The 23,494-nt window shown below is 43.0% G+C and overlaps 1 protein-coding gene across 5 annotated transcripts; it reads left to right on the top strand.

Moving 5' to 3' along the window:
- The first annotated feature begins 136 nt into the window (after window positions 1-136).
- LOC122557755 (NAD-dependent protein deacetylase sirtuin-3-like) lies at window positions 137-22,726 on the top strand. Of its 5 annotated transcripts, XM_087996472.1 has the most exons (10): window positions 137-676; window positions 4,223-4,314; window positions 6,690-6,852; window positions 7,270-7,455; window positions 12,729-12,961; window positions 14,649-14,749; window positions 16,128-16,289; window positions 19,039-19,251; window positions 19,960-20,070; window positions 20,645-22,726. In XM_087996472.1, the coding sequence occupies exons 3-9, from the start codon at window positions 6,698-6,700 to the stop codon at window positions 19,990-19,992; spliced, it is 1,083 nt and encodes a 360-aa protein (XP_087852598.1). In that variant the 5' UTR covers window positions 137-676; window positions 4,223-4,314; window positions 6,690-6,697; the 3' UTR covers window positions 19,993-20,070; window positions 20,645-22,726. The 5 variants fall into 5 exon arrangements, with proteins under 5 accessions (XP_087852598.1, XP_043561648.1, XP_043561650.1 ...); XM_043705713.2 differs by lacking the exon at window positions 4,223-4,314; XM_043705715.2 differs by lacking the exons at window positions 4,223-4,314; window positions 7,270-7,455.
- The last annotated feature ends 768 nt before the right edge of the window (window positions 22,727-23,494 follow it).

Below are 23,494 nucleotides of genomic sequence, written 5' to 3'. Positions count from 1 at the left end.
CAACCGGAACCGACACCGACAACTTCCGGTACCGTAAATACCACAATATAGATCCCGGCGGTAACAGCCACCCATCCTCCCCCGATACCGGAGACGGGGACGGGATGGGGTACCCGGTACCGGGGGTACACCGTCCTCCCCCCCTCTCTTCCCCGGTATCGGGTACACCGTCCTCTCCCTCCCCGGTACCGAGTACACCATCCTCCTCCTCCCCGTCCCCGGTACCGGGTACACCGTCCTCTCCCTCCCCGGTACCGGGTACACCGTCCTCTCCCTCCCCGGTACCGGGTACACTGTCTGTCCGCCCCCAAGCTGCCCCATTCAGTCAAATGGGGCACACATTCCCATCACTGATGCTTGATAACCAAAATACAAAGATGCTCAAAGAAAATGAAAACAAGGTCATAATTTATGTGAATGTTCCTGAGACATTTCTTGTTCCCCCCTCCCTCTTTCTACCAGGAAGATTAATCTTCAACCGCTCCATTGCCAAGCCTGCTGCTTGGGGAATCATTAGGACTGGCTCGGCTTGTTTCTGACGGGGCTGCTTGATGGAAAGTTACGGTATCTGAAGCCATTTCATCAGAGAAGGAATCAGACCCAGACCAGCTCTTGCTCAGAGAACATCCTTCACATCAGAATCGAGACACAACCCAGAGGCAGCACATAGCAAGAGGTAAATATCAGCAATAACCTTCTACATTGACAACTGGAGCAGAGAGTTGGGCATGTGTCCCCTAGTTACTGCTCTGCCATTCAGTAGGTGACTGATTCCCATCTCAACTCCACTTTCCTACCTTGTCCCCATATCCCTTAAATCACAGACCATAAGACCTTAATATTTCAATACCAGCAGAGGTGTTACATGGAATTCCATTTGCTGCAGTAGACCCTACTCTGGGTAAGGAGATGTACAGCATGGAAATAGACCCTTCGGTCCAACTTGTTCATACCTAAACTGATCAACTTCCATTTTGCCCATTTCTCTCTAAACCCTTCCTATTCATGTACCCATCCAAATGTCTTTTAAATGTTGTAATTTGTACCAGCCTCCACCATCTCCTCTGGCAATTCATTCCATACATGCACCTGTCTGCATGAAACATTTGCCCCTCAGGGCCCTTTTAAATCTTTCCCCTCTCACCTTAAACCTATGCCCTCTAATTTTGGATTCCCCAGCCTAGAAAAAGACCTTGGCTATTCATCCTATCTATGCCCCGCCTGAGGTTTTATAAACCTCTATAAGGTCTATCCTCAGCCTCCAATACTCCAGGGGAAAAAAGCTTCAGCCTATTCAGCTTTGTCCTATAGCTCAAACCCTTCAATTCTAGCAACATCCTTTAAATCTTTTACCTTAGCATTCAAAAATCTATCAATTTCTGTCTTGAAATGTATACGCAATGATGAAGCATCCAAAGCTTCACAACCCTCTGTGTGAAATGATCTCTCCTCAGCCCGTCATAATTAGTCCCTTTTTCATAGACTGTGACCAAATGTTCTAGATTCTCCAGGTAGCTTTTACCCTGCCAAGCCCTTTCAGAATTTTATGAATTGAATTAGATTATTCTTTTGAACTTCAGGAAAGGTAGGCCTGATGTACTCAGGGGGCAGTCACTCATGCCAAAAATTAACCAAGTTAACCTACATTGCACTCCCAATGGGATATGTATATCCTTTCTTAGATAAAAAATACTTGCACACATTACTATCTCATAAATATCATATTTTATGATATTAAAATATCCTTATTTCTTTAATCTTGTTCCTTTACAACAAAAGTTAACATTCCATTTTTAAGAGTCAGTAGCATAGTAGTAATGTCATTGTGTTAGTAAACCAGAAACCCAGGCTAATGAATGTTCTGGGACATGAGTTCAAATCTCACCATGAGGCAATTTGGTTGATTTTCAACTGCCCTCTGTGTAATTGGGAATGGACAACAAATGCGATGCCCACATTCCATGAACAAATAAAATCAAAGATGAGTATATTTATTGTGAGAAGGATATGGAAGATAAAGAACATGGGGAAATAAATAACAGCATCTTGAAAAAATGTCCACATTAGGGAGGGGGTAAAAAGAGGGGGGGTGTAGCACTCCTAATCAAAGAGGGTATCACAGCTACAGAAGCTTCCATTGTCGAGGAAGATCTGCCTACCGAGTCAGTATGGGTGGAAATTAGGAACAGCAAGGGAGCAGTCACCTCTTTGGGGGTTTACTACAGGCCCCCCAATAGCAGCAGGGAGATGGAAGAAAGCATAGGTCGGCAGATTTTGGAAAAGTTTGGACGTAGTAGGGTTGTTGTAATGGGTGACTTTAACTTTCCCAATACTGATTGGAACCTCCTTCGAGCAGAAGATTTGAATGGAGCTGTTTTTGTAAGGTGTGTTCAGGAGGGTTTCCTAACTCAGTACATTGACAGGCCGACGAGGGGAGAGGCCATTCTAGACTTAGTGCTCGGAAACGAGCCAGGGCAGGTATCAGATCTTGTGGTGGGAGAGCATTTTGGTGATAGTGACCACAACTGCCTCACATTCTACATAGCTATGGAGAAGGAGAGGATTAGGCAAAATGGGTGGATATTTAATTGGGGAAGAGGAAACTATGATGCGATTAGACATGAGTTAGGAAGCATGGATTGGGAGCAATTGTTCCATGGTAAAGGCACTATAGACGTGGAGACTGTTTAAGGAACAGTTGTTGCAAGTGATGAATAAATATGTCCCACTGAGACAGGCAAGAAGTGGTAAGATAAAGGAACCTTGGATGACGAGAGCGGTGGAGCTTCTCGTCAAAAGGAAAAAGGTAGCTTACATAAGGTGGAAGAAGCTCGGGTCAAGCTCAGCTCTACAGGATTACAGGCAGGTGAGGAAGGAGCTTAAAAATGGTCTGCGGAGAGCCAGGAGGGGGCACGAGAAAGGCTTGGCAGAACGGATTAGGGAGAACACAAAGGCACTTTACACTTATGTGAGGAATAAGAGAATGGTCAAAGAAAGAGTAGGCCCGATCAGGGATAGCATAGGGAATTTGTGTGTGGAGTCTGAGGAGGTAGGGGAAGCCGTAAATGAGTTTTTTGCTTCTATCTTTATGAAAGAAACGAACTTTGTAGTGAATGAAACCTTTGAAGAGCAGTTGTGCATGCTGAAATGGATAGAGGAAGCTGATGTGCTGAAAATTTTGTCAAACATTAAGATTGACAAGTTGCCAGGCCCGGACCAGATTTGTCCTCGGCTGCTTTGGGAAACGAGAAATGCAATTGCTTCGCCACTTGCGAAGATCTTTTCATCCTCGCTGTCCACTGGAGTCGTACTTGAGGACCTGGAGAGAGGCAAATGTAATTCCTCTCTTCAAGAAAGGAAATAGGGAAATCCCCGGCAATTACAGACCAGTAGGTCTCACGTCTGTCGTCTTCAAGGTGTTAGAAAGGATTCTGAGGGATAGGATTTATGACCATCTGGAAGAGCATGGCTTGATTAAATGCAGTCAACACGGCTTTGTGAGGGGCAGGTCATGCCTCAGAGTCGTAAGATCTTGTTGCAGCTCTATAAAACTTTGGTTAGACCGCACTTGGAAGACTGCGTCCAGTTCTGGTCGCCCTATTATAAGAAAGATGTGGATGCTTTGGAGAGGGTTCAGAGGAGGTTTACCAGGATGCTGCCTGGACTGGAGAGCTTATCTTATGAGGAGAGTTGACTGAGCTCGGACTTTTTTCATTGGAGAAAAGGAGGAGAAGAGGGGACCTAATTGAGGTATACAAGATAATGAGAGACATAGATAGAGTCGATAGCCAGAGACTATTTCCCAGGGCAGAAATGACTAACACGAGGGGTCATAGTTTTAAGCTGGTTGGAGGAAAGTATAGAGGGGATGTCAGAGGCGGGTTCTTTACACAGAGAGTTGTGAGAGCATGGAATGCGTTGCCAGCAGCAGTTGTGGAGGCAGGGTCATTGGGGACATTTAAGAAACTCCTGGACATGCATATGGTCACAGAAATTTGAGGGTGCATACATGAGGATCAGTGGTCGGCACAACATCGTGGGCTGAAGGGCCTGTTCTGTGCTGTACTGTTCTATGTTCTATTACAGAGGAGATGGTGCTGGACATCTTAAAACACATAAAGGTGGATAAATCCCGGGACCTGATCAGTTGTCCCCAGAACTCTGCAGGGAGCTAGGGAAGAGATTGCTGGGTCCCTTGCTGAGATATTTGTATCATCGATAGTCACAGGTGATGTACCAGAAGACTGAAGGTTGGCTAACGTGGTGTGGCTTTTAAAGAAAGGTGATGAGGAAAAGCCATGGAACTATAGACAGGTGAGCCAAATATCCGTGGTGGGCAAGTTGTTGGAGGAAATTTTGAGGGATGGGACTTGCATGATTTGGAAAGGCACAAACTGAATAGGGATAGTTAACATGGCTTTGTGTGTGGACAGTCTTGTCTCATAAACTTAATTGAGTTGTTTGAAGAAGTAACAAAGAGGATTGATGAGGGCAGAGTGGGGGACATGATCTATGTGGACTTCAGTAAGGCGTTCGACAAGGTTCCTCATGGTAGACTGTTTGGCAAGGTTAGGTCACCTGGAATACAAGGAGAACTAGCCATTTGGGTACAAAACTGGCTTGAAGATAAAAGACAGAGGGTGGTGGTGGAGGGTTGCCTTTCAGACTGGAGGCCTGTAACCAGCGGTGTGCCACAAGGATCGGTACTGGGTCTACTGCTTTTTGTCATTTGTATAAATGATTTGGATGTGAACATAAGAGGTATGGTGAGTAAGTTTGCAGATGACACCAAAATTGGAGGTGTGGTGGTATGAGACATTGTATTATAGGCTATCTTTATTAACTCACTACCAGCTCACTATATTCATTAATACCGGGTTTCAGGAGTATGAAACTACAAGGCATAAGTTTAAGGTGAGGTTAAAGATTTAAGGGGCAACGATTTCGTGCAGTGGGTGGTGCATGTGTGGAATGAGCTGCCAGAGGAAGTGGTGGAGTCTTGGTAGAATTACATTTAAAAGGCATCTGGATGGGTATATGAATAGGAAGGGTGTAGAGGGATATGGGACAAATGCTCTCAAATGGGACTAGATTATGTTAAGATATCTGGTCATTGCAGACGTATTGGACTGAAGGATTTGTTTTCATGCTGTACATCTCTATGACTGGTCGGATCATCAGACCGAATGTCTTTTGAGGATATGTTAGACAGGCTGGCCATGTTTCCACTTAGAAAGGTGAGGGGTGCCTTGATTGAAGTGTGGAAGATGCTGAATGGTCTTAACAAGACGGACATGGAACGGATGCTTCATTTTGAGGGTTGGTCCAGAAATAGGGATCTCTGTTTTCAAATTAGTCAGTGCCTTTTTCGATATAGATGAGATATGTTTTCTGTCAGAAGGTTGAATGATTTTAGAATTGTCTGCCTGAGAAGATATTGGAACAGGGTTATTGATACATTTTTAAGGCAGAAGTAGATAGATTGTTGTTAGGCAAGACAATTGGGTTTTCAGGGATAGATGTTATTGTGGAGTTCAAAACACAAACCAATCAGACTTAATCATATTGATTGGCAAAAAAGGCTAAAGTGTAAATGACCCACTTGTGCGATTTCATGCGTTTGTATGTTTGCCCTGGATTTATCCACACCAAGTCTGTTTATCATGTATTTATCCACACAAAGCTCTGCATACTCAGCATACACCCACAGCACATTCTATGTGTCTGATAAATACTGTACATTGGACATATCCATGCTTGATATATATCCATAATGAATGGTGTATACCTGCTATATACCCACACCAAGTACCCCACATCAGTATATAAGTATAATGAGCACTATCAACTCAGCATATGTTCACCCTGAGCACGGTACACCTGCTATAAATCTAAACTAATCACTAAATACTAGCACTGTGTTTTGCACATCTAGAATGTATGCTTGATGACTGTACTCCTTGTATTTATCCCCAATAAGCTCTATGCCCCTTGCATGTACCCACCCCAAACATTATATACCCACATAAGCTCTGTTCACCTATATAAATTTTGCTGGACCCCGCTCCTTCCACAGTACAGTGCTCCTTTAGTACTGCTCCCCCTACAGTGCAGTGCTCCCTCAGTACTGCCTCTCCGACAATGCAACAGTCCCTCTGTACTACTACTTTTACAATGCTGCTCTCCCTCAGTCCTGCTCATCCCACAGTCAATGCTCCCTCAGAACTGCTCCACCCAAAGTACAGTGCTCCCTCAGTCCTACCTCTACTACAATACAGCACTCCCTCAATACTGCTCCTCCCACAATACAGTCCTCCCTGAGGAATGCTCCACCCACAGTGCAATGTTCTCTCAATACTGCTTTTCCCGCCGTAAAGAGCTTTCTCAGCACTGCTACTCTAATAATACAATGATCCCATTGTATTGCTCCTCCTACACTGCTGCTGTCCCTTCATACTGCTTCTCCTACAGTGCAGTGTTCCCTCAATACTACTCCTTTGCTGTACAGCACTCCCTCAGTACTACTCCCCCTACAGTGTAGTGCTGCCTCATTGCTGCATTGTATCACCTTGTACTTTAGTCTTTGGAGTAGTGCTTGACTCCATGACCTCTGATTCAGAAGCAAAAACATCATCTATTGAGTCACATGTGATATATGAGAATTCAATTGTTTTATGTCTTTATTTCAGCTGGCAACATGAGTTTTGCATTGTATCAGAGACTCACCTGGACTCAGCCCAGTTTCTTTGCTACTCGATGGTTATGGTTTAATCAAAGCTGCATTAGAAATTTCCAAACTGGAATCCTGGCTGGGCTCAATATCTGCAGGCAGGCACACAGCAAGGCTTCAAGGTATGAAGCATGCATATGTGAGCTGTATTTACACTGTCTGAAATCGATAGATCAAATATTTTGATTAAAATAATGATGATATTTACAATAGTTAACAGCAAAATCACAAGCACTAAGTACAGAAATCAGGGAGATGGTATCTAAACTGTCTCGCTCCTTCAGAAGTTTAATTCTACCTGTATCTCACGGAGAGGCTCAGCATGTCAACAACATGGAAATGTTGAAGCAGGATGAAGTTGATTTGATATTTAATTGACTATTCTCACCTGATTCAGACTTCCAGACTTTGATTGGTTTTGGTATTTGGTGCTGTGCTGTCTGGGAATACACAGAAACCTACAGAAGGTGAGGGCAAATGTAGAACTCAGATTTAAAATCGCCCAGAATAGAATGTGGGTATTTTATCTTTTGTTACAGAACCCTCTGTGCGAATCGTTCACCAACTTCATCTTTTGTCCGATACATCTTCAGTGGGAAAGGAAGTGGTGAGAGAGTGCAGTCACTGGAGGACATCGCCAGGCTCATTCGGAACAGGGAGTGCCATAGGATTGTGGTGATGTCGGGTGCAGGGATCAGTACACCCAGCGGAATCCCTGATTTTAGGTATCTTTCATGCCCAAACCCTGGCATCATTAGGAATCTCATAACTGACCACCACCAAGCAACCAGTAGTGTTACTCAGTAACAGATAATTGATGTGGGTTAATATGAGAACTGTATCAATGAGAAATGGACTGGCCTGTGGTGTTATCCAGAGAACCATCTTCCTTTCCCCTCTGATGTAGAGGGTGCGTCATTTTGCACACAGGCTGTTGGAAACATGGAAACTCAATTCCTAAAAGCTTTTTAAGCTGGGGACCAATTGAAAATGTCAAGGTTGTGATTGATAGATTTTTTTAGGTGAGGTATGGAGGATTACAGAACCAATGCAAGTAGATGGATTTCTGATACTGATCAGCCATGAGTTGAATGTCAGAGTTGACTCAAAGGGCTGAATGGACCTTTCTGTTACTAAGTTCCAAAAGCAGGAATATAAATCTCTGGTCCCCATTCTAGTAGTTAAGCGTTCAGTGTCTATTGACAGCTGAATGTTAGCCAGTGGGTTAATAGTAGGGTTATGTGTATGATAAGCAATCTATAGAGTTTGTTTAAAACAGTCTTTAATATTGCAGCACAAAGGGCTCAGGACTGAGGCTGCAAAAGCATCTCCCAGTGAAAACAAGGTTTTGATTTAATTTTTTTTGTAACTGATGTATATTTATGCGAAATTCAATTATGTTATGATCACTATTTCCCATTTGATCTTTTACTATGATATTTGTAATTAACTCTGCTTCATTGCACAATGCTAGATCTAAAATTAGCTTTACCACTATTTGGTTCCACAAAATATTGATGCAGAAAACTGTCATGAATAGATCCTATAAACTCATCTTGCAAACAACTTTTGCAAGTTTGATTGGGCCAGTCTGTATGATGATAAATATACTCTACAACTATTACAAGAGACAGTAAGGGCTGCAGATGCTGGAAGTCCGAGTCAATAGATGGGAAGCTGGAACAGAGCATAGCAGGTCATACAGTATCCAAGGAGCAGGAAGGTCAACGTTTTGGGCCGTAACCCTTCGTCAGGGTTGACTTTTCTGCTCCTCGGATGCTGTCTGACCTGCTGTGCTCTTCCAGCTTCACATCTATTGACTGACTTCCAGCACCTGCAGTCCTTACTGTTTCCTAGTCACTGGAAATCAACACTGCGAAGTTTCTTCTAAGGATGCCTACCTTGAAGAAATGTTCTCCTCCCTCTGAAGAGAGCTCAGTGAGTCTGTCTCCCACTGCGATCCCCCAGGTTAATTCCTTTGCCCTGAAGCTCTTCAACCACTCTCTGAAGCAATCTCACTACTACAGCCATGCCTCCTTCCTCAGTGTTTGTCTACGCAGCTGACCTATCCCCCACAGACTCCAAATAATCTTCAGACCTTCACAATTTGGACCCAACTGTGACATCCGCTATTTACAGTACCTCCAGAAACAATCCTCCCTGTGGATTCTCAGCTCCACACACTATGCCATGCAGTGACACATTTGCTCCCTGCAGTCAGCTTTGCTCCAATTCAGGGCCTCTCTCTCCCAGACCTGCAGAGGATGTCCACTTTTCTTTATTCTCAGAAGGATCCAACCCTCAACAAATGACTTTCCTCCATTCTATCAGACATCAAGGAACATAAGTACGCCAAACTCTCCCATAACCTCCAGACACAAACCAGTCCTGATGAAGAGTTTCGGCCAAAATGTTGACTTTCCTGCTCCTCGGATGCTGTCTGACCTGCAGTGCTCTTCCAGCTCCACAGCTATTACATTGCCCTTATTTTAAGTGCCAATAGTTTCTTGCTTAATTCTTTGTTCAGTGTATATCTACTGTCAAAGGACCTATAAACTACTGTCAGCATTTTCTAACTCTTGCTAATCTTAATATCCACCCAAACTGATTCTGCTTCCTGGTTTTATGGGCCAAGATAATTTTTCACAAAGCTCTTTATGTTATTTCTTCTTATTAGTGCTTGTTAATCCAGTAATATATGTTTATCAAATTAAATGGCTTATTAATTGCTCAGTAGTTTTGCTGTGATGCAGGCAAAATATGAAACAAAATTAAACAGCTTCAGAGGTATTTCTAAATCAAATACTTGAATTGTATGAAGCTCAGAAACAGCTATTATAGTCAGAGTCAGATAATGTGCAAAATAAACAAAGAGCTGCCAAAGGTAAAGTTCTGGAACAAAAACAGAAATTGCTGGAGAGGTCAACAGGTCTGGGAGCATGTGGAGAGAAAGCAAGAGTTAACATTTTAAGTCCAATGACTCTTCTTCAAAACTGATAGTAGCTAGGTAAAGGTGGTATGTATACTGATGATGGGGGTGGGCGGGATGGGAGGAGAGCAGAGATAGTTGGAGACAGAGTCCAGAGAGACAGAAAGAAAGTTAGGCAGACAAACACATAGTTGGTACTAAGCTAAGGAAGGAAAAAAGCTTATAATGGGGACCATGAGTAGGTGAAAGTGAGTTGGCTGAGTTGAAAGCAGCGTGAAAGAGTCTAAGGTGTGGGTTTGGGTAAAGGACATGGTGTTCAGGCTCTAAAATTATTGAATTTGGTATTGAGTCCTGAAGGCTGCATATTCCCCAAATGGAAGATGAAATACTGTTCTTCCTGCTTGCGCTGATCCTCATTGGAACACTGCAGCAGTTCCAAGTCAGAAATATTCACCAAGGAGCACATGCAGTGGCAGGCAACTGGAAGCTTAGGATGATTTTTACGGACAGAATGGAGGTGATCTGCAAAGTGGTCATCCAATCTGTGTTTTGTCTCCCATATGTGGTGGGGACTACATTGTGAGCAGTGAATACAGTGGGCTAGATTGAGTGAAGTGCAGATGAGTTGCTGCTTTACCTGTAAGGTGTGACTGGGGCCTTGAATAGTGAGGAGGGAGGAGATAAACGGGCAAGTGTTACACCTTCTGTGATTGTATGGGAAAGTGCTGTGGGGGTATGGGGAGGAGTTGGGAGTGGAGGAGCAGTTGACCTGGGTGTTCGGGACGGAATGGTTCCTGAAAAATACTGACAAGGGGAGGGAGGTGGTGACATCCAGCTGGAGGTGATGGAAGTGGCACCTTATGATCCTTTGTGTATGGGTGCAGGTGGGGTGCTGAGGACCAGGGCGACCCTATCAGTGTTGTGGGAGGGAAGAGCTGAGGGCAGAAGGGAGGGAAATGGGTCGGACACAGCTAAGGGCCCTGATAACCACAGGAGTGGGGAGTCCTTGGGTGAGGAAAAGGGTGGGAATTTCTGAGGCCCTCCCCTGCAGAAAGTGTCGTAATCATAATGTTTGCAATGGAAATGGAGAAACTGGGAGAATGTGTTGGAGTCCTTACAGGAGGTCAGGTGTGAGGATGTAACCTCCAGGTAACTGTGGGAATCATATGGTTTTTAGTGGGTATTGGTTGCCAGCTTATCTTCAGAAATGGAAACAGAGATGTTGGAAAGAGAAGGGAAGAGCCAGAGATGGACAAAGGTGAAGGCGAGAGCAGGGTAGAAATTGGAAGTGAAATTGATAAACCTTTTCAACTCTAAATAAGACAAAGATGCAGCACCAATGATGTCACTGATATACCAGAGAAAGAGTTGTGGGAAGTGACCCAAGTAAAACTGGAACAAGGAATGTTCCATATACCCATAAAGAGACAGGCAGACCTGGGGCTCACCTATCCGCTTACTCTTCCCCCTCCTCCCCTGCTGCTGTGAGTTCTGAAGAAAGATCACTGGACTTGAAATGTTAACTTTGCTTTTTCTCCAAAGATGCTGCCACACTTGCTAAGTTTCTCGACCAATTTCTTTTTGTTTCAGATAATCTCTGCCTACTAGAATAAGGTTGTTCCTCGCACTATTTCTAGAGAGAGCCTTTCACTCAATGACATTTTCCTAGCTCAGGTCAGTAAGTGAGAGGATTGGTTAACATTCCCTTGGAGCTGCACATACGCAGCAGCTCTAACCTTCTGTGCACAGCAGTCAGCAGCAGCATGTCATAGAGTCATAGAGATGTACAGCACGGAAACAGACCCTTCAGTCCAATTTGTCCATGCCGACCAGATATCCCAACCAAATCTAGTCCCACCTGCCAGCATCTAGCCCATATCCCTCCAAACCCTTCCTCTCCATATACCCATCCAGATGCCTTTTAAATGTTGCAATTATACCAGCCTCCACCACTTCCTCTGGCAGCTCATTCCATACACGTACCACCCTCTCCATGAAAACGTTGCCCCTTAGCTTTCTTTTATATCTTTCCTCTCTCAACTAAACCTGTGCCCTCCTAGTTCCGGAATCCCCCACCCCAGGGAAAAGACGTTATCTATATTTCCTATCCATCCACGTCATGATTTTATAAATCTCTATAAGGTCACCCTCAGCCTCTGACGCTCCAGGGAAAACAGCCCGAGCTTATTCAACCTCTCCCTATACCTCAAATCCTCCAACTCTGGCAACATCCTTGTAAATCTTTTCTTGTCACATCCTTGTCTGCCAATTCTGCTCCCTCATGGTAACTCCTGCTGCTGCAATCTCTGTCATTTCAATGGACTCTGGTCTAGTGTTGATCAAGTGCTACCCTCTCTGTTGATGTCTGCAGGTTCTCTCGATAATTTCATCCTTGTGAGAAAAGACCAAATTTCTATCCCAGGGAGACTGAAACACTTATTTCTCAAATTATCTCAGGGTCATCAACACATGACTCACCTGCTTGGGTATTTCTGCAGGGATTTGGTTCAAGTAAAGATTAAATGCTCAATGTGAACCAATTATTGTCTCAAAACTGGGGGCGGCACGGTGGCTCAGTGGTTAGCCTCACAGTGCTAGGGATCCAAGTTCGATTCCTGCCTCAGGTGACTATCTGTGTGGAATTTGCACGTTCTTCCCTGCCTGCTTGGGTTTCTTCCGGGTGCTCCGGTTTCCTCCCACAATCCAAAGATGTGAATTGGCCACACTAAATTGCCCATAATGTTAGGTGCATTAGTCAGAGGGAAATGGGTCTGGGTGGGTTACTCAGAGGGTCAGTGTGGACCTGTTGGGCTGAATGGCCTCTTTCCACACTCTGGATAATCTAAAAAAAGTAACAAATGATTGCTTTCTCCCCTTTCATCCCCAGGTCAGAAAGAACAGCAACAAATGATTGGCTTTCTCCTTCATTCTGGAAATGTTAATTAAAGATCATTGTGTTCTGATTTGTTGCTGTGATGTTCTAATGAAATGGATAAAATGGCAGGTTAGAATAATCCTTGTAATTGATATTAACTGTTTTAATATTCATTTCCATTGTTACCTATTCAGGTCACCAGGCAGTGGGCTCTATGACAACCTACAGCAATACAACATCCCATATCCAGAAGCCATCTTTGAAATCAATTACTTTTCCCACAATCCAAAGCCTTTCTTTGCTCTGGCCAAGCAGCTCTATCCTGGAAACTGCAAACCCAACTACACACACTACTTTGTCAGAGTTTTACACCATAAAAAGTTACTGCAACGAATGTACACTCAGAACATTGATGGCCTGGAACGCAGTAAGCAGATTTGAGTGTTGGAAAAATAATGAAATAGAACCTAGGGATTTAGAAATGAAATCAGGAAGGATGTTTTCCAAAGGGTAGTTGAAATGTGGGACTGTCTTTCAAATGTCCGTGGATACTAGAAACAATTGGAGCTTTCAAAGCTGGTTTTGGGAAAGGGGCTCGCATGGAACGATGGGCAGTTAGTATAATTGAAGAGTAAATCAGCCATTTTCAGATAGAATTTCAGAGCAATCCTGAGAGCTGAGTGGCCTTCTCTGGCTCAATGTAACCGCTCAAGGGAATGAACAGCTTCCTTGTGTTCCTATATAACAAGCTGAAGGATCGGAGTGGCCTTCCCTGTTAATGTATATGCAGGCTCGAGGAGCTGAATGATCTGCTCCTGTTCCAATGTAATGGGCTTAAAGAGATGGGTGAACTGCTCTTTCCTGTATAACGGGTTCAGAGGCTGAATAGTGTCTTCCTCTTGCTACTTTCTAACTCTCAAACAGCACTGGGGCAATATGAGTACCCATGTTACAATGAGCTGTTGCCCACACTTCTGCAGTAGGCAGTTAGAGAACAAGTCAACAGACTTGTGACTTTGCTGGAGCTCTTGTACATAAAGCAACTTCGAAAATAAACTATTCCAGAAAGGTATTGGATGGGCGCTTGAGGGAAGGAAATACCCAGTGCTATGGAAGAATCGGACTGACTGGATTGCTTTACAGGGACCTGGCTGAATGACCATGTTCTGTGCAATGTGTACTGTGACTATTATTACTGTGCTGGGCTTCTAGTGAGTTATAAAAATATACTGAATTAAAAACATGAACTATAAAATTCACCACATTGAATGATAGTAAGTGAGCTTTAGAATTTACCATATTGAATTATAGTCAGTTAATTATGGTATTTGCCATTTTGAATTATAGTCACTGAGTGATAGAATTCAATATATTGAATTATAGACAGTAAGTTATAGAATTCGCCATATTGAATTATAATGATGGAATTTTTAAATTTATCATGTTGAATTACAGTCATCCCCCTGTACCTGCAGGAGATAAGTTCCATGATCTACCGCGGATGCCTGATACTGCAGATAGTAGCGAACCCATTCATTTCTACAGGAAATTTACTTCCCCAGCAGCCCGATGGTCCCTGGTTCTAGAATGTTCCAAGTAATATGTTTGGGCCACGGGCAACTGACACTGTGGTAACTGGACTCTGCAGATACGGTGGTCATCCTGTAATGAGTTTTAAACTTCTCCATAGTGAATTGCAGTCAGTGAATTATAGAATGCTACAATACAGAATGAGGCCATTTGAAACATCGAACCTGTGATGACTGAAAGAGCAATTCAATTATTCCCACTCTTTCTCCAGTGCCTTGTTAGGTTTAAAATCCTTTGAGTATATTCAGAACCCTTTTTCAGTGTTCTATTTGAATCAGGTCGCCACTGTCCAAAAATCCCCTGCTGACCACTGTCCACAGAATCTGTCTGTATGGACACTGAGCGAAAACAGGAAATTGGTTGTGATGCCCCTCAATTTAATAGTCTCCTATCCAAACTCAGCAGATGGTTTGGTAATTGGATCCTTAAGGGAGTCCGAAGCTTTGAACCCCAGGAAGGGCAAGGATATCTGCTGTGCATCTTTTCATCCCTCAGTGACTGCTTTCTCTCGCCTATCATTTCAGTGGCTGGAATCCCACCGGAGCAATTGGTGGAAGCTCATGGAACTTTTGCTACAGCAACGTGTACCGTATGCATGGAGAACTTCTCCTGGGAACAGCTGAGGGTGAGTGACTTCAGGTGGTGAAATATTACTGAAGCCAAACTATTATATATTCCTGAACACTTACTTCAGTCTCCCCTGGACTCTGACCGTGATCCCCTGGACTCTGACTACAATCTCTGGACATGGACTGCAATCCCTCCTGGATGCTGACCCTGATTCACATCATGGACACTAACCCCAACCCCTGAGCTCCATCCACCCCAGACACTGATCCTGACCTGATTTACAAATAATTCAGTGTCTCACTGTCGGTGTTTGTCCAGCATTTTAAATAGTCTAAGAATCACCAGCCTTCTGATTAGCGCCTCAAATACAGCTCATGTGTAATCTACATCAGTTGAACTCAAACGTTCTCACCTATTTATCCCTGCTGGTCTTTGTGAAGATATGGTGAGCTGCTTCCTTGAACTGCTGCAATCCTTGGAGTGTGGGGGGAAATAGGAAGGAAGATGATGAGAAATAAAGGAGAAAGGGAAATGGGGGAAGATGAGGAGTGAAGGAGAATGGGTATTAGAGGGATGGGCATATGCAGTGAGAGGGATGCCCTCTGTGAGATGGTAAGGGAGGGGGTGAGCAGGTGAAGCACTAAGGCATGACTTAAAAAGGGTGAATGCTGGGAATTTGTTTCCGTCAGGTGGGGATACTAGGACCTGTGGGCACAACCTTCGAATTAGATGGTTCAATTTAAGATGGAAATGAGACATTTCTTCAGCCAGAGAGTGGTGGACCTATGGAATTCATTATCTTGGAGTGCAGTGGAGGTCAGGGCGTTAAATGTCTTCAACGCAGAGATTGATAAATTCTTAATCTTGCAAGGAATTAAGGGATACAGGGAGAGTGCGGCTAAGTGGCATTGAAATGCCCATCAGCCATGATTGAATGGTGGAGTGAACTCGATGGGCCTGAATTCCACCTCGATGTCTTATGGCCTTAAGAAAGGATAAATGTGAGTGAGATGAATGGGGTGGAAGATGCAGGTTGGGAGATAATGAGGGCACTAAATTGGAGGTTTGTAAATGGTAATCAGGTGACAGATGAAGAAGTGCAAGGGCAATTGTGTGGGGAGTGAAAGGACAGGGCATGGGTTATATGAGGAGGGGGTGAGGAACCAAGGGCATGAGGGGGAGGGGTAATAATGTAAAGAGAATGGGAAATGGTGTGAAGTGTGTCAGGGGTGAGCAGGATGCAAGGAGAGGTGTGAGGGGTAATGGGGTCAGGGATAAGGGATGTGGACTGGAGAGGTGATTGGGTGAGGGAGACCAAGATGGGAGGGTAGTGAAGGGTGAAGTTTGATCTGACTGGTGAAGTAACTATATTGTATGATGTTTTGAGTGTTCATGTGTTCCTAACTCTTTTGTTCCCGATGTTTGGTTTGCAGGGAGATATCATGGAAAGGAAGGTGCCTCACTGCCCTTCCTGCTTTGGGGTCATAAAACCTGACATTATCTTTTTTGGGGAACAGCTGCCTGCAAAGTTCCATCAGTACATCATTGATTTTCCTTTTGCAGACCTGCTCATTATCCTGGGAACATCACTTGAGGTGAGATACTGACTGGATATTGTTCAGACATTGGCACGGCTCTGACTGGTAAAGACTGTAAATTAGGGTGGAAAGTTGTTGGGAATTTCCTGGGAAAGGAACATCGTCTTTTTCCTATAGAATCTCTGTCTTGATCTCAGTGATCAGCCACAATGCATTTTATAACACTGTCTATTCTAGCTCAGAAGCTATAGGTTCTAGTCCCATTGCAAAAACCTTGAGAACAAAATTCAGATCAAACTTCCAGGTAGAATCTGGGAAATCTTCTTCATGAGGGCAGGGATTTGAATTGAAATGTATCAGTGAGTGGAGTCATGGAGGGTGAGGATGATGGGGAATACCTTTTGACTTCTGTACACATTAGTGTTTGTGGAAGGATGGGATATGTTGTGAATGAGCTGAATTCAGCCAATATCCTGTTCAGGAAGGGAGCCAAAAACACCAGTCAGTATTCCTATCAAATGACCATTCTGAAAAGTGAACACACAAAGATGTGATTGTGAAACCTCTCTTGGTTAAATAATTCTTGAACACAGTTGAAACTTTTTTCTGTTGTGTGACTATGATTCAGGTCATGTAGCCATTTTCACTGTCCAGTTATTTTTGATCATGGCATCTGAGCCTGTATCCCAGATCCTTTCCTTACTCTTTTGATCCTAAATTATGCTCCCTAACCCCATATCTAACCATATATTTTGATCCTGTTACCTACTCTTTTAACCTAGACCTCAGACTCGGTTGAATAAACATTGTCCTTGACTCCCTTCACCTTACCCTTATATAATCTTTGCACACGATACAGCTCTGATACAGGAAACATCTTGGGAGTTAAAACATGAGAAGCAGCCATTTCGCCCATCCATTCCGTACTGGCAATTACTGACCTCTCAAATTCTAATTATATTTGTCCTCTTTGGATTCTGAGCTTAGGAATCTCTGATTCCTCCGAATCTCTGCAAGTGCTAGTGACGAAGGATGGTATAGGTTACAGAGAGACATAGATAAGCTGCAGAGCTGGGCTGAGAGACGGCAAATGGAATTTAGTGCAGAAAGTGTGAGGTGATTCACTTTAGAAGGAGTAACAGGAATACAGAGTACTGCGCTAATGGTAAGATTCTTGGTAGTGTAGATGAGTAGAGAGATCTCGGTGTCCAAGTACACAGATCCTTGGAAGTTGCCATCCAGGTTGATAGGGTTATTAAGAAGGCATATGGTGTATTAGCTTTTATTGGTAGAGAGATTGAAATTTGGAACCATGAGATCATGCTGCAGCTGTACAAAACTCTGGTGTGGCCACATTTGGAGTTTTACGTGCAATTCTGGTCACCGCATTATAAGAAAGATGTGGAAGCTTTGGAAAGGGTTCAGAGGAGATTTACTAGGATGTTGCCTGGTATGGAGGAAAGGTCTTATGAGGAAAAGCTGAGGGACTTGAGGCTGTTTTCACTAGAGAGAAGGTGGGGGACTGACTTAATTGAGACATTAAAGATAATCAGAGGGTTAGATAGATTGGACAGAGAGCCTTCTTCCTTGGATGGCGATGGCTAGCACGAGGGGACATAGCTTTAAACTGAGGAATGATAGATGTAGGACAGATGTCAGAGGTAATTTCTTTACTCAGAGAGTAGTAGGACGTGGAACGTATTGCCTGCAATATTAGTAGCAATAGTAGTAGACTTGCCAACATGAAGAGCATTTAAATGGTCATTGGATAGGCATATGGGCATGGGTAGAATAGTGTAGGATAGAAGGTTGGTGTCACAGGTCAGCACAACATTAAGGGCCAAAAGGTCTGTACTGCGCTGTAATGTTCTGTGTTCTACGTGAACCTTATATCTGTGTCCATCTGCATGATCATCTGTTACATTAAAACATTAGCCCTATTTTTCAGTTCTGATTCAAGCCCTGAATTTCAACTGTCCTGAAGCCACTGGGAGTTTTAACCTCAGGCTTTATGTGACATCACTGATCAGTTTCAACCTGGAACCCAACTGATTGATAGTCTTGCCCCATTGTCTGGGCAACCAGTCCATGGGAGGCTGAAGGACCAAGTCCAAGACTGGGAAAGGGAGCAGGAGATAATGGTCTTCAATCAAGAGGGTTTGATTGTTGTGGGGGGGTTAATAAAGTGATGCAATGTGGGGTTGAGTGATAACAAGAAGGGAATACGAATTGATTCAGTGGATGCTGTCAATCCTGGGATCTTGAGGTGATGGGGATGAGAAGGGTGGCTTCAGTTCTGGGTGTTCAAAGCCTTGTGAGAAAGATTGTGGCTGGAGTAGAGGTCATGATAAATTGAGTTACAGTCACCAGATATGGAGGTATACACCTCTCCTCCTGAATGAGGCTGTCAGATTTCCTGAGGTTCTGGAAACCTGGATGGCAACAGTTCAAGGTGAAATGATGGAGAACAACGAGACTCAGCCTGATTGTAACATTTAAAATGCACTTTCTCTGTTAAAGCTGTAAATGCAGGACATGGATTTTTAAGTTGAGGGGAAATGGAGTGGTAAGCTGTTGAGTTTGAGGAGTAGGAGAAATGGGGATACTGAAGATTGAGTCTAAGAACAAAGGCTGATAGAGTGTTGGGTGAGTGTGGTGTACAAGGTTGTGGTCAAAGAGGTGGGGAGTGAGGTTTGAGGGATGTGCAATGAGAGCTGAGTGGTTAGTGATTAACAGGGACTGCGAGTGACAATGATTAATTGAAGCAGATTGTATCTGGTCATTTAAACCAGTCAGACTCTTTCAGGTGGAGCCATTTGCAAGTTTGTCGGAGATGGTGAGGGAATCTGTTCCTCGGGTCCTCTTCAACCAGGATTTGGTGGGATCAATCACTCGGAATCCACTGAGAGTCAATGATGTTGTGGAACTGGGGGATATTGTATCAGGAGTGAAGAAATTTTCCGAGATGTTGGGATGGCACGAGGAAGTGAATGACCTGCTCACCACAGAGCATGAGAAGGTACTGACTCTTTGTCCAATCACGAATTGCAGTATGTACTGACCTGTCTAATCAGTAAAAGCAGTAGACAACCATTATCCATTTTTCAAGAGTGTTATTGACCTCACATCTATTGTGGTAAGGGGAGCAGGAGGCCCATCAGGCATGACATGAAAAGGGATCTGACCTGTTTACCCCATACACTACCCAGTAGATTCACTCAGACTGACAGACAGGCATTGGGTGTACTTTGAAAATTGGACACATGATATGGGAGCTGAAAATGTGTTGCTGGAAAAGCGCAGCAGGTCAGGCAGCATCCAAGGAGCAGGAGAATCGACATTTCGGGCATAAACCCTTTGCTTATGCCCGAAACGTCGATTCTCCTGCTCCTTGGATGCTGCCTGACCTGCTGCGCTTTTCCAGCAACACATTTTCAGCTCTGATCTCCAGCATCTGCAGCCCTCACTTTCTCTCACATGATATGGGAATCAAGTAGACGTGGAACACAAACAGATATGGGGGAAAGAAGACAGATGTAGAGTGCAGACAGACATGGGACACAGGAAAGGATGGAGACAGAAATGGGATACAAACAAAAGTGGGAGAACACATGAATGCAGACAGTCATGGTGCACAGACAAATATGAGGTGAATTAGAAATGAGATACAGACAGCACAGGGCATACGCACTGATTGACTGTGTTTAATCTTGCTTTCTCTTCACAGCTGGACAGGGATATCATTCAGCATTCGGAGTGAATTGATACCCTGTGAAGTAGATTCCCTTACAAGGTCTTTGAAATAAAATATTCCTGGAATTTGAAGTTTTTATCATGAGTGAGTAATAATAATTTGGAAATTCCAAAAACATATTTCGATTTCATATCACTTTTTGGAAAATATTTTGAAGGTTTAAGTTTTGTGGGTGTTATTGGGTTTCCCTCCCAGGGATACGGAATCAGGGTTGGGGATGGGTTTATGGGAAGGATACATCAGGGTGCAATAAGTGATGTCTGGGGACCTAGAATTTTATACTATCTGCATAAAAAAACTCTTGCTCAATTAGTGTGTGTGTGTATATATATCGGGATGAGGGCGGGGGGGGGGGGGGGTTGGAATACAGAACAGGGTGGTTGTGAGACCTTGTCTGGTAGATATCTTGCAGTGTGAAGAGCTTCTATACATTGACAGATCCAGATCTTTACAGCTGCAGTTACATAGCCAACATCTTTTGGAGGAAAATTGTATTGAAAGGCAATATTGAAAGGGTCAATGATGGGCATTTGTTTCAATAAAAGACCATAATGTGTCTGGAGCGGAGTGGTATCTGAAGAGCGAGGCATGTGGCATACTAGACTTTTCCATACATAATGCAAGAGTTTAGTCATTTTCCTCAATTTTCTTTTTCTAGATTCAGCTTCTCTGCAGAGAATGATCCAGAAATTGTCTATTTCTCTGTGTTTTCTCTGGACCCAGCTTGGATTTGATTGAACCCCTTCATTCTTAACTGAACAGTTTGAAAGTCTCAGGTGAAGATCAGAAAAGCAGGAAGTGGCACCATGGAATTGAGATCTGTCAGATTTCAACCTTTAACAAAATTGAAAAGAAAACAAAATGTCTGTAAATAAACCATTGGATTCCAGCTGATCAGACACGATGACTGTGAATGAATATTGTGATTCTTACCCATATCTAGATGTACAGTTGTAATATTGTTTTCAGAATAATGGTCAGGGTGAACCTTAGCCATCCACCCAAAGCAACATGACCATCTCTTTAATCAAGAGGTTTTCACCCTATGTGTCTAGTTTCTGGGTTTGGGATGGGCAGGAGTGAGGAGGGGAAAGGGGGTTGGTGTTGATGGTCCCTAGTTTATATTCACCTCTACTCAGACAAAACATTTCCACAGATATTTCTGAATTCCCATAATAAACATTTTCTAGAGTGTCTGTGCTAACTTTGTTGATCAGTATCACATATGTATATAAGGGATCCCTGAGAGTGTGTCAGTATTAACAAGAAGTGTCTAAGGAGTGTGCCAATATTAACAGGTGGTTTCTGAGTGTGTCCAGCATTTATAGGAGCTCCATGAGGTGAGTAGAACAATGACCAGGTTTTCCTGGGTATGTATCAGTATTAACAGCTGGTGTCTGCTTACGTACAGCATTTCCAGGGTGTGTGTAGGAGTGTGTCAATACTAAGAGGCAGTCTTTAGTATGTGCAGTATTTACAGGGACTCTTTAGAATTTGTGGGTCTATAAGGCATCCTTATGAACATGCACAGGGTTAAATGGGAAAAGTCCAAGAATCAGCCACTCAAGTCTATTCTGCATTACACTGGACCTTGGCTGAACTGTACTTTAATGTTCCTGCCTTTGTTCCATACCCCTTTATATTAACAGATGGTTTCGAAAAGAAAAGCAGGTAGTCTCAATCCAGTCCCAAAGTTCAATTGGAAAATAGAGGTGATTGATTTTTTTTTAAATTACATAGTGATTAGTGATGCTAAAATAAACTGTTCAGAGTTGTGTAAGAACACTTCTGGATACATAAAGAGAAAAAAAAATTGACCTCTGAAGGAGGGCTCTTGTGGCACAGTGATAATGTCCCTATCTCTGGGCCAGGAGGTCAAGGTTCAAGCCCCACCTGCTCCAGGGATACACAAGACCACATTTCAACAGATTGATTAGAAATTATCTTGACCCCAAAGACTGTGCTGGTGCAGTATTAGTGTCCCTGCTTCTGGACTGGGAGGCCTGGATTCAATTGCCACCTGCTCCAGAGGTGTGCAATAACTTAATTCCAGGTGTGAAGTTATTCTAATTGAAGTTTCTGATGCTTGTTGAATCTGGTTTGTATCGATTCCTGTGTGTGGGTCTCCCTGCTCCTCCAAGGTTGCAGGCTTCTCCTCAGTTAAGAAATATTGTAATTTTTCTCAAATTCAATTGAATAACCTCACACTTCCATATTGAACTCTGTGCAGCATAACAACAGGCCATTTTACCTGACTCATCTGCAACTGCGTTTTCTCATCCAATGAGCATATCCTTTGATTGCTTTATTCCCTGTGTTTTATCTATTGTCCTCTTTAATGTATCTATAATTGCAGGGATGAGAACTGACAGTTTTGTTAGCATTCTGACTTTTGGATCTCGTGATGCTACACGCTTTTAAATCTTTGTACAGCTGATGCCTGATTCAGGGAGCTATCACTGAGCTCATTTGTCTTAATCTGCCATTGAAATTGTACAGCTTGGATGAAATTGATGGGTACATAAATTGCACAACTATTTACATTATATCGATCTTTAATATGTGAACTTTAAAACAATGTACCAAATTTTAGAATGCTTATTGTTGTTGCTGGGTTACACAATTTAAGAGTACTCTATGTATGCATTTGTTCATGGGATGTGGGCATCGATGTCAAAGTCAGCCTTTGCCCATCAGTAATTTCTCTCAATAGCGTGGCAAATTAAAATTAGAAAATGTTTGCCATTGTCCTTTCCTTCATTTCACTTGTACATAATCCAGCAATGTGTTGTTCTGTTGTTAGTATGCACTTCATTCTGCATTACATTCATTGAATGCTGAAATGTTTAGGTCACTTTGTTGATTTTAGTAACAGTCCTGTCAGCAATATGAACAAAGGGAAAAATAATGATTTTTTTCTACCCACTTGAAATCTAGAAATTACATCCATTTGAAGTGGCCCAGAAATATTTGCATTTCAGTACAGATCAAAGAAAATACTATAATTACGCTTCTTCATCATAAAATGTTTTCAGACCTTTTGGCTTTGGTCACATTCATTCTTGAAAGACTAGATGATAATGGTGCAATAAGAAATGTGCATAGGCATTTTTGGAAGGCTTTTGACAAAGTACTAAAATAAATGTAAAAGGCATGTAAGCAAAGGTAAAACCTATGAGGTCAAAGGGCAGTGCCAATGGGGAATGCAAAATTGGCTGAGACACAAAAAGGAGAGAACAGTGGTGAGTGGTTGTTTTTCAGGCTGGAAGGAAGTGTACCACTGGATATTCTCCAGAGCAGGAATTGGGACCACTTGTCTTTTTGATTGTTTTTGTTGTTCATGACATGGACTTGCAAGATATCTAGATTTCTAAGTTTACAGATGACAAAAAAACCTCATATGTAGTCTATTACCATTTTGTTCACCGACTTCATTGATCAATGTTTGTTAGTAAATTACATGGATGGAAGCAGGAAGTAAAAGTGTCAGCTGAAAACTGATACAGAT

The sequence above is a fragment of the Chiloscyllium plagiosum genome, unplaced genomic scaffold (genome assembly GCF_037043375.1).
Source record: "Chiloscyllium plagiosum isolate Xiang-an unplaced genomic scaffold, Cpla_swu_hap1 HiC_scaffold_18, whole genome shotgun sequence".
NCBI lineage: Eukaryota > Metazoa > Chordata > Chondrichthyes > Orectolobiformes > Hemiscylliidae > Chiloscyllium > Chiloscyllium plagiosum.
The sequence above is the reverse complement of the archived record's forward strand: the minus strand, read 5'-3'. Positions and strand labels throughout refer to the sequence as shown.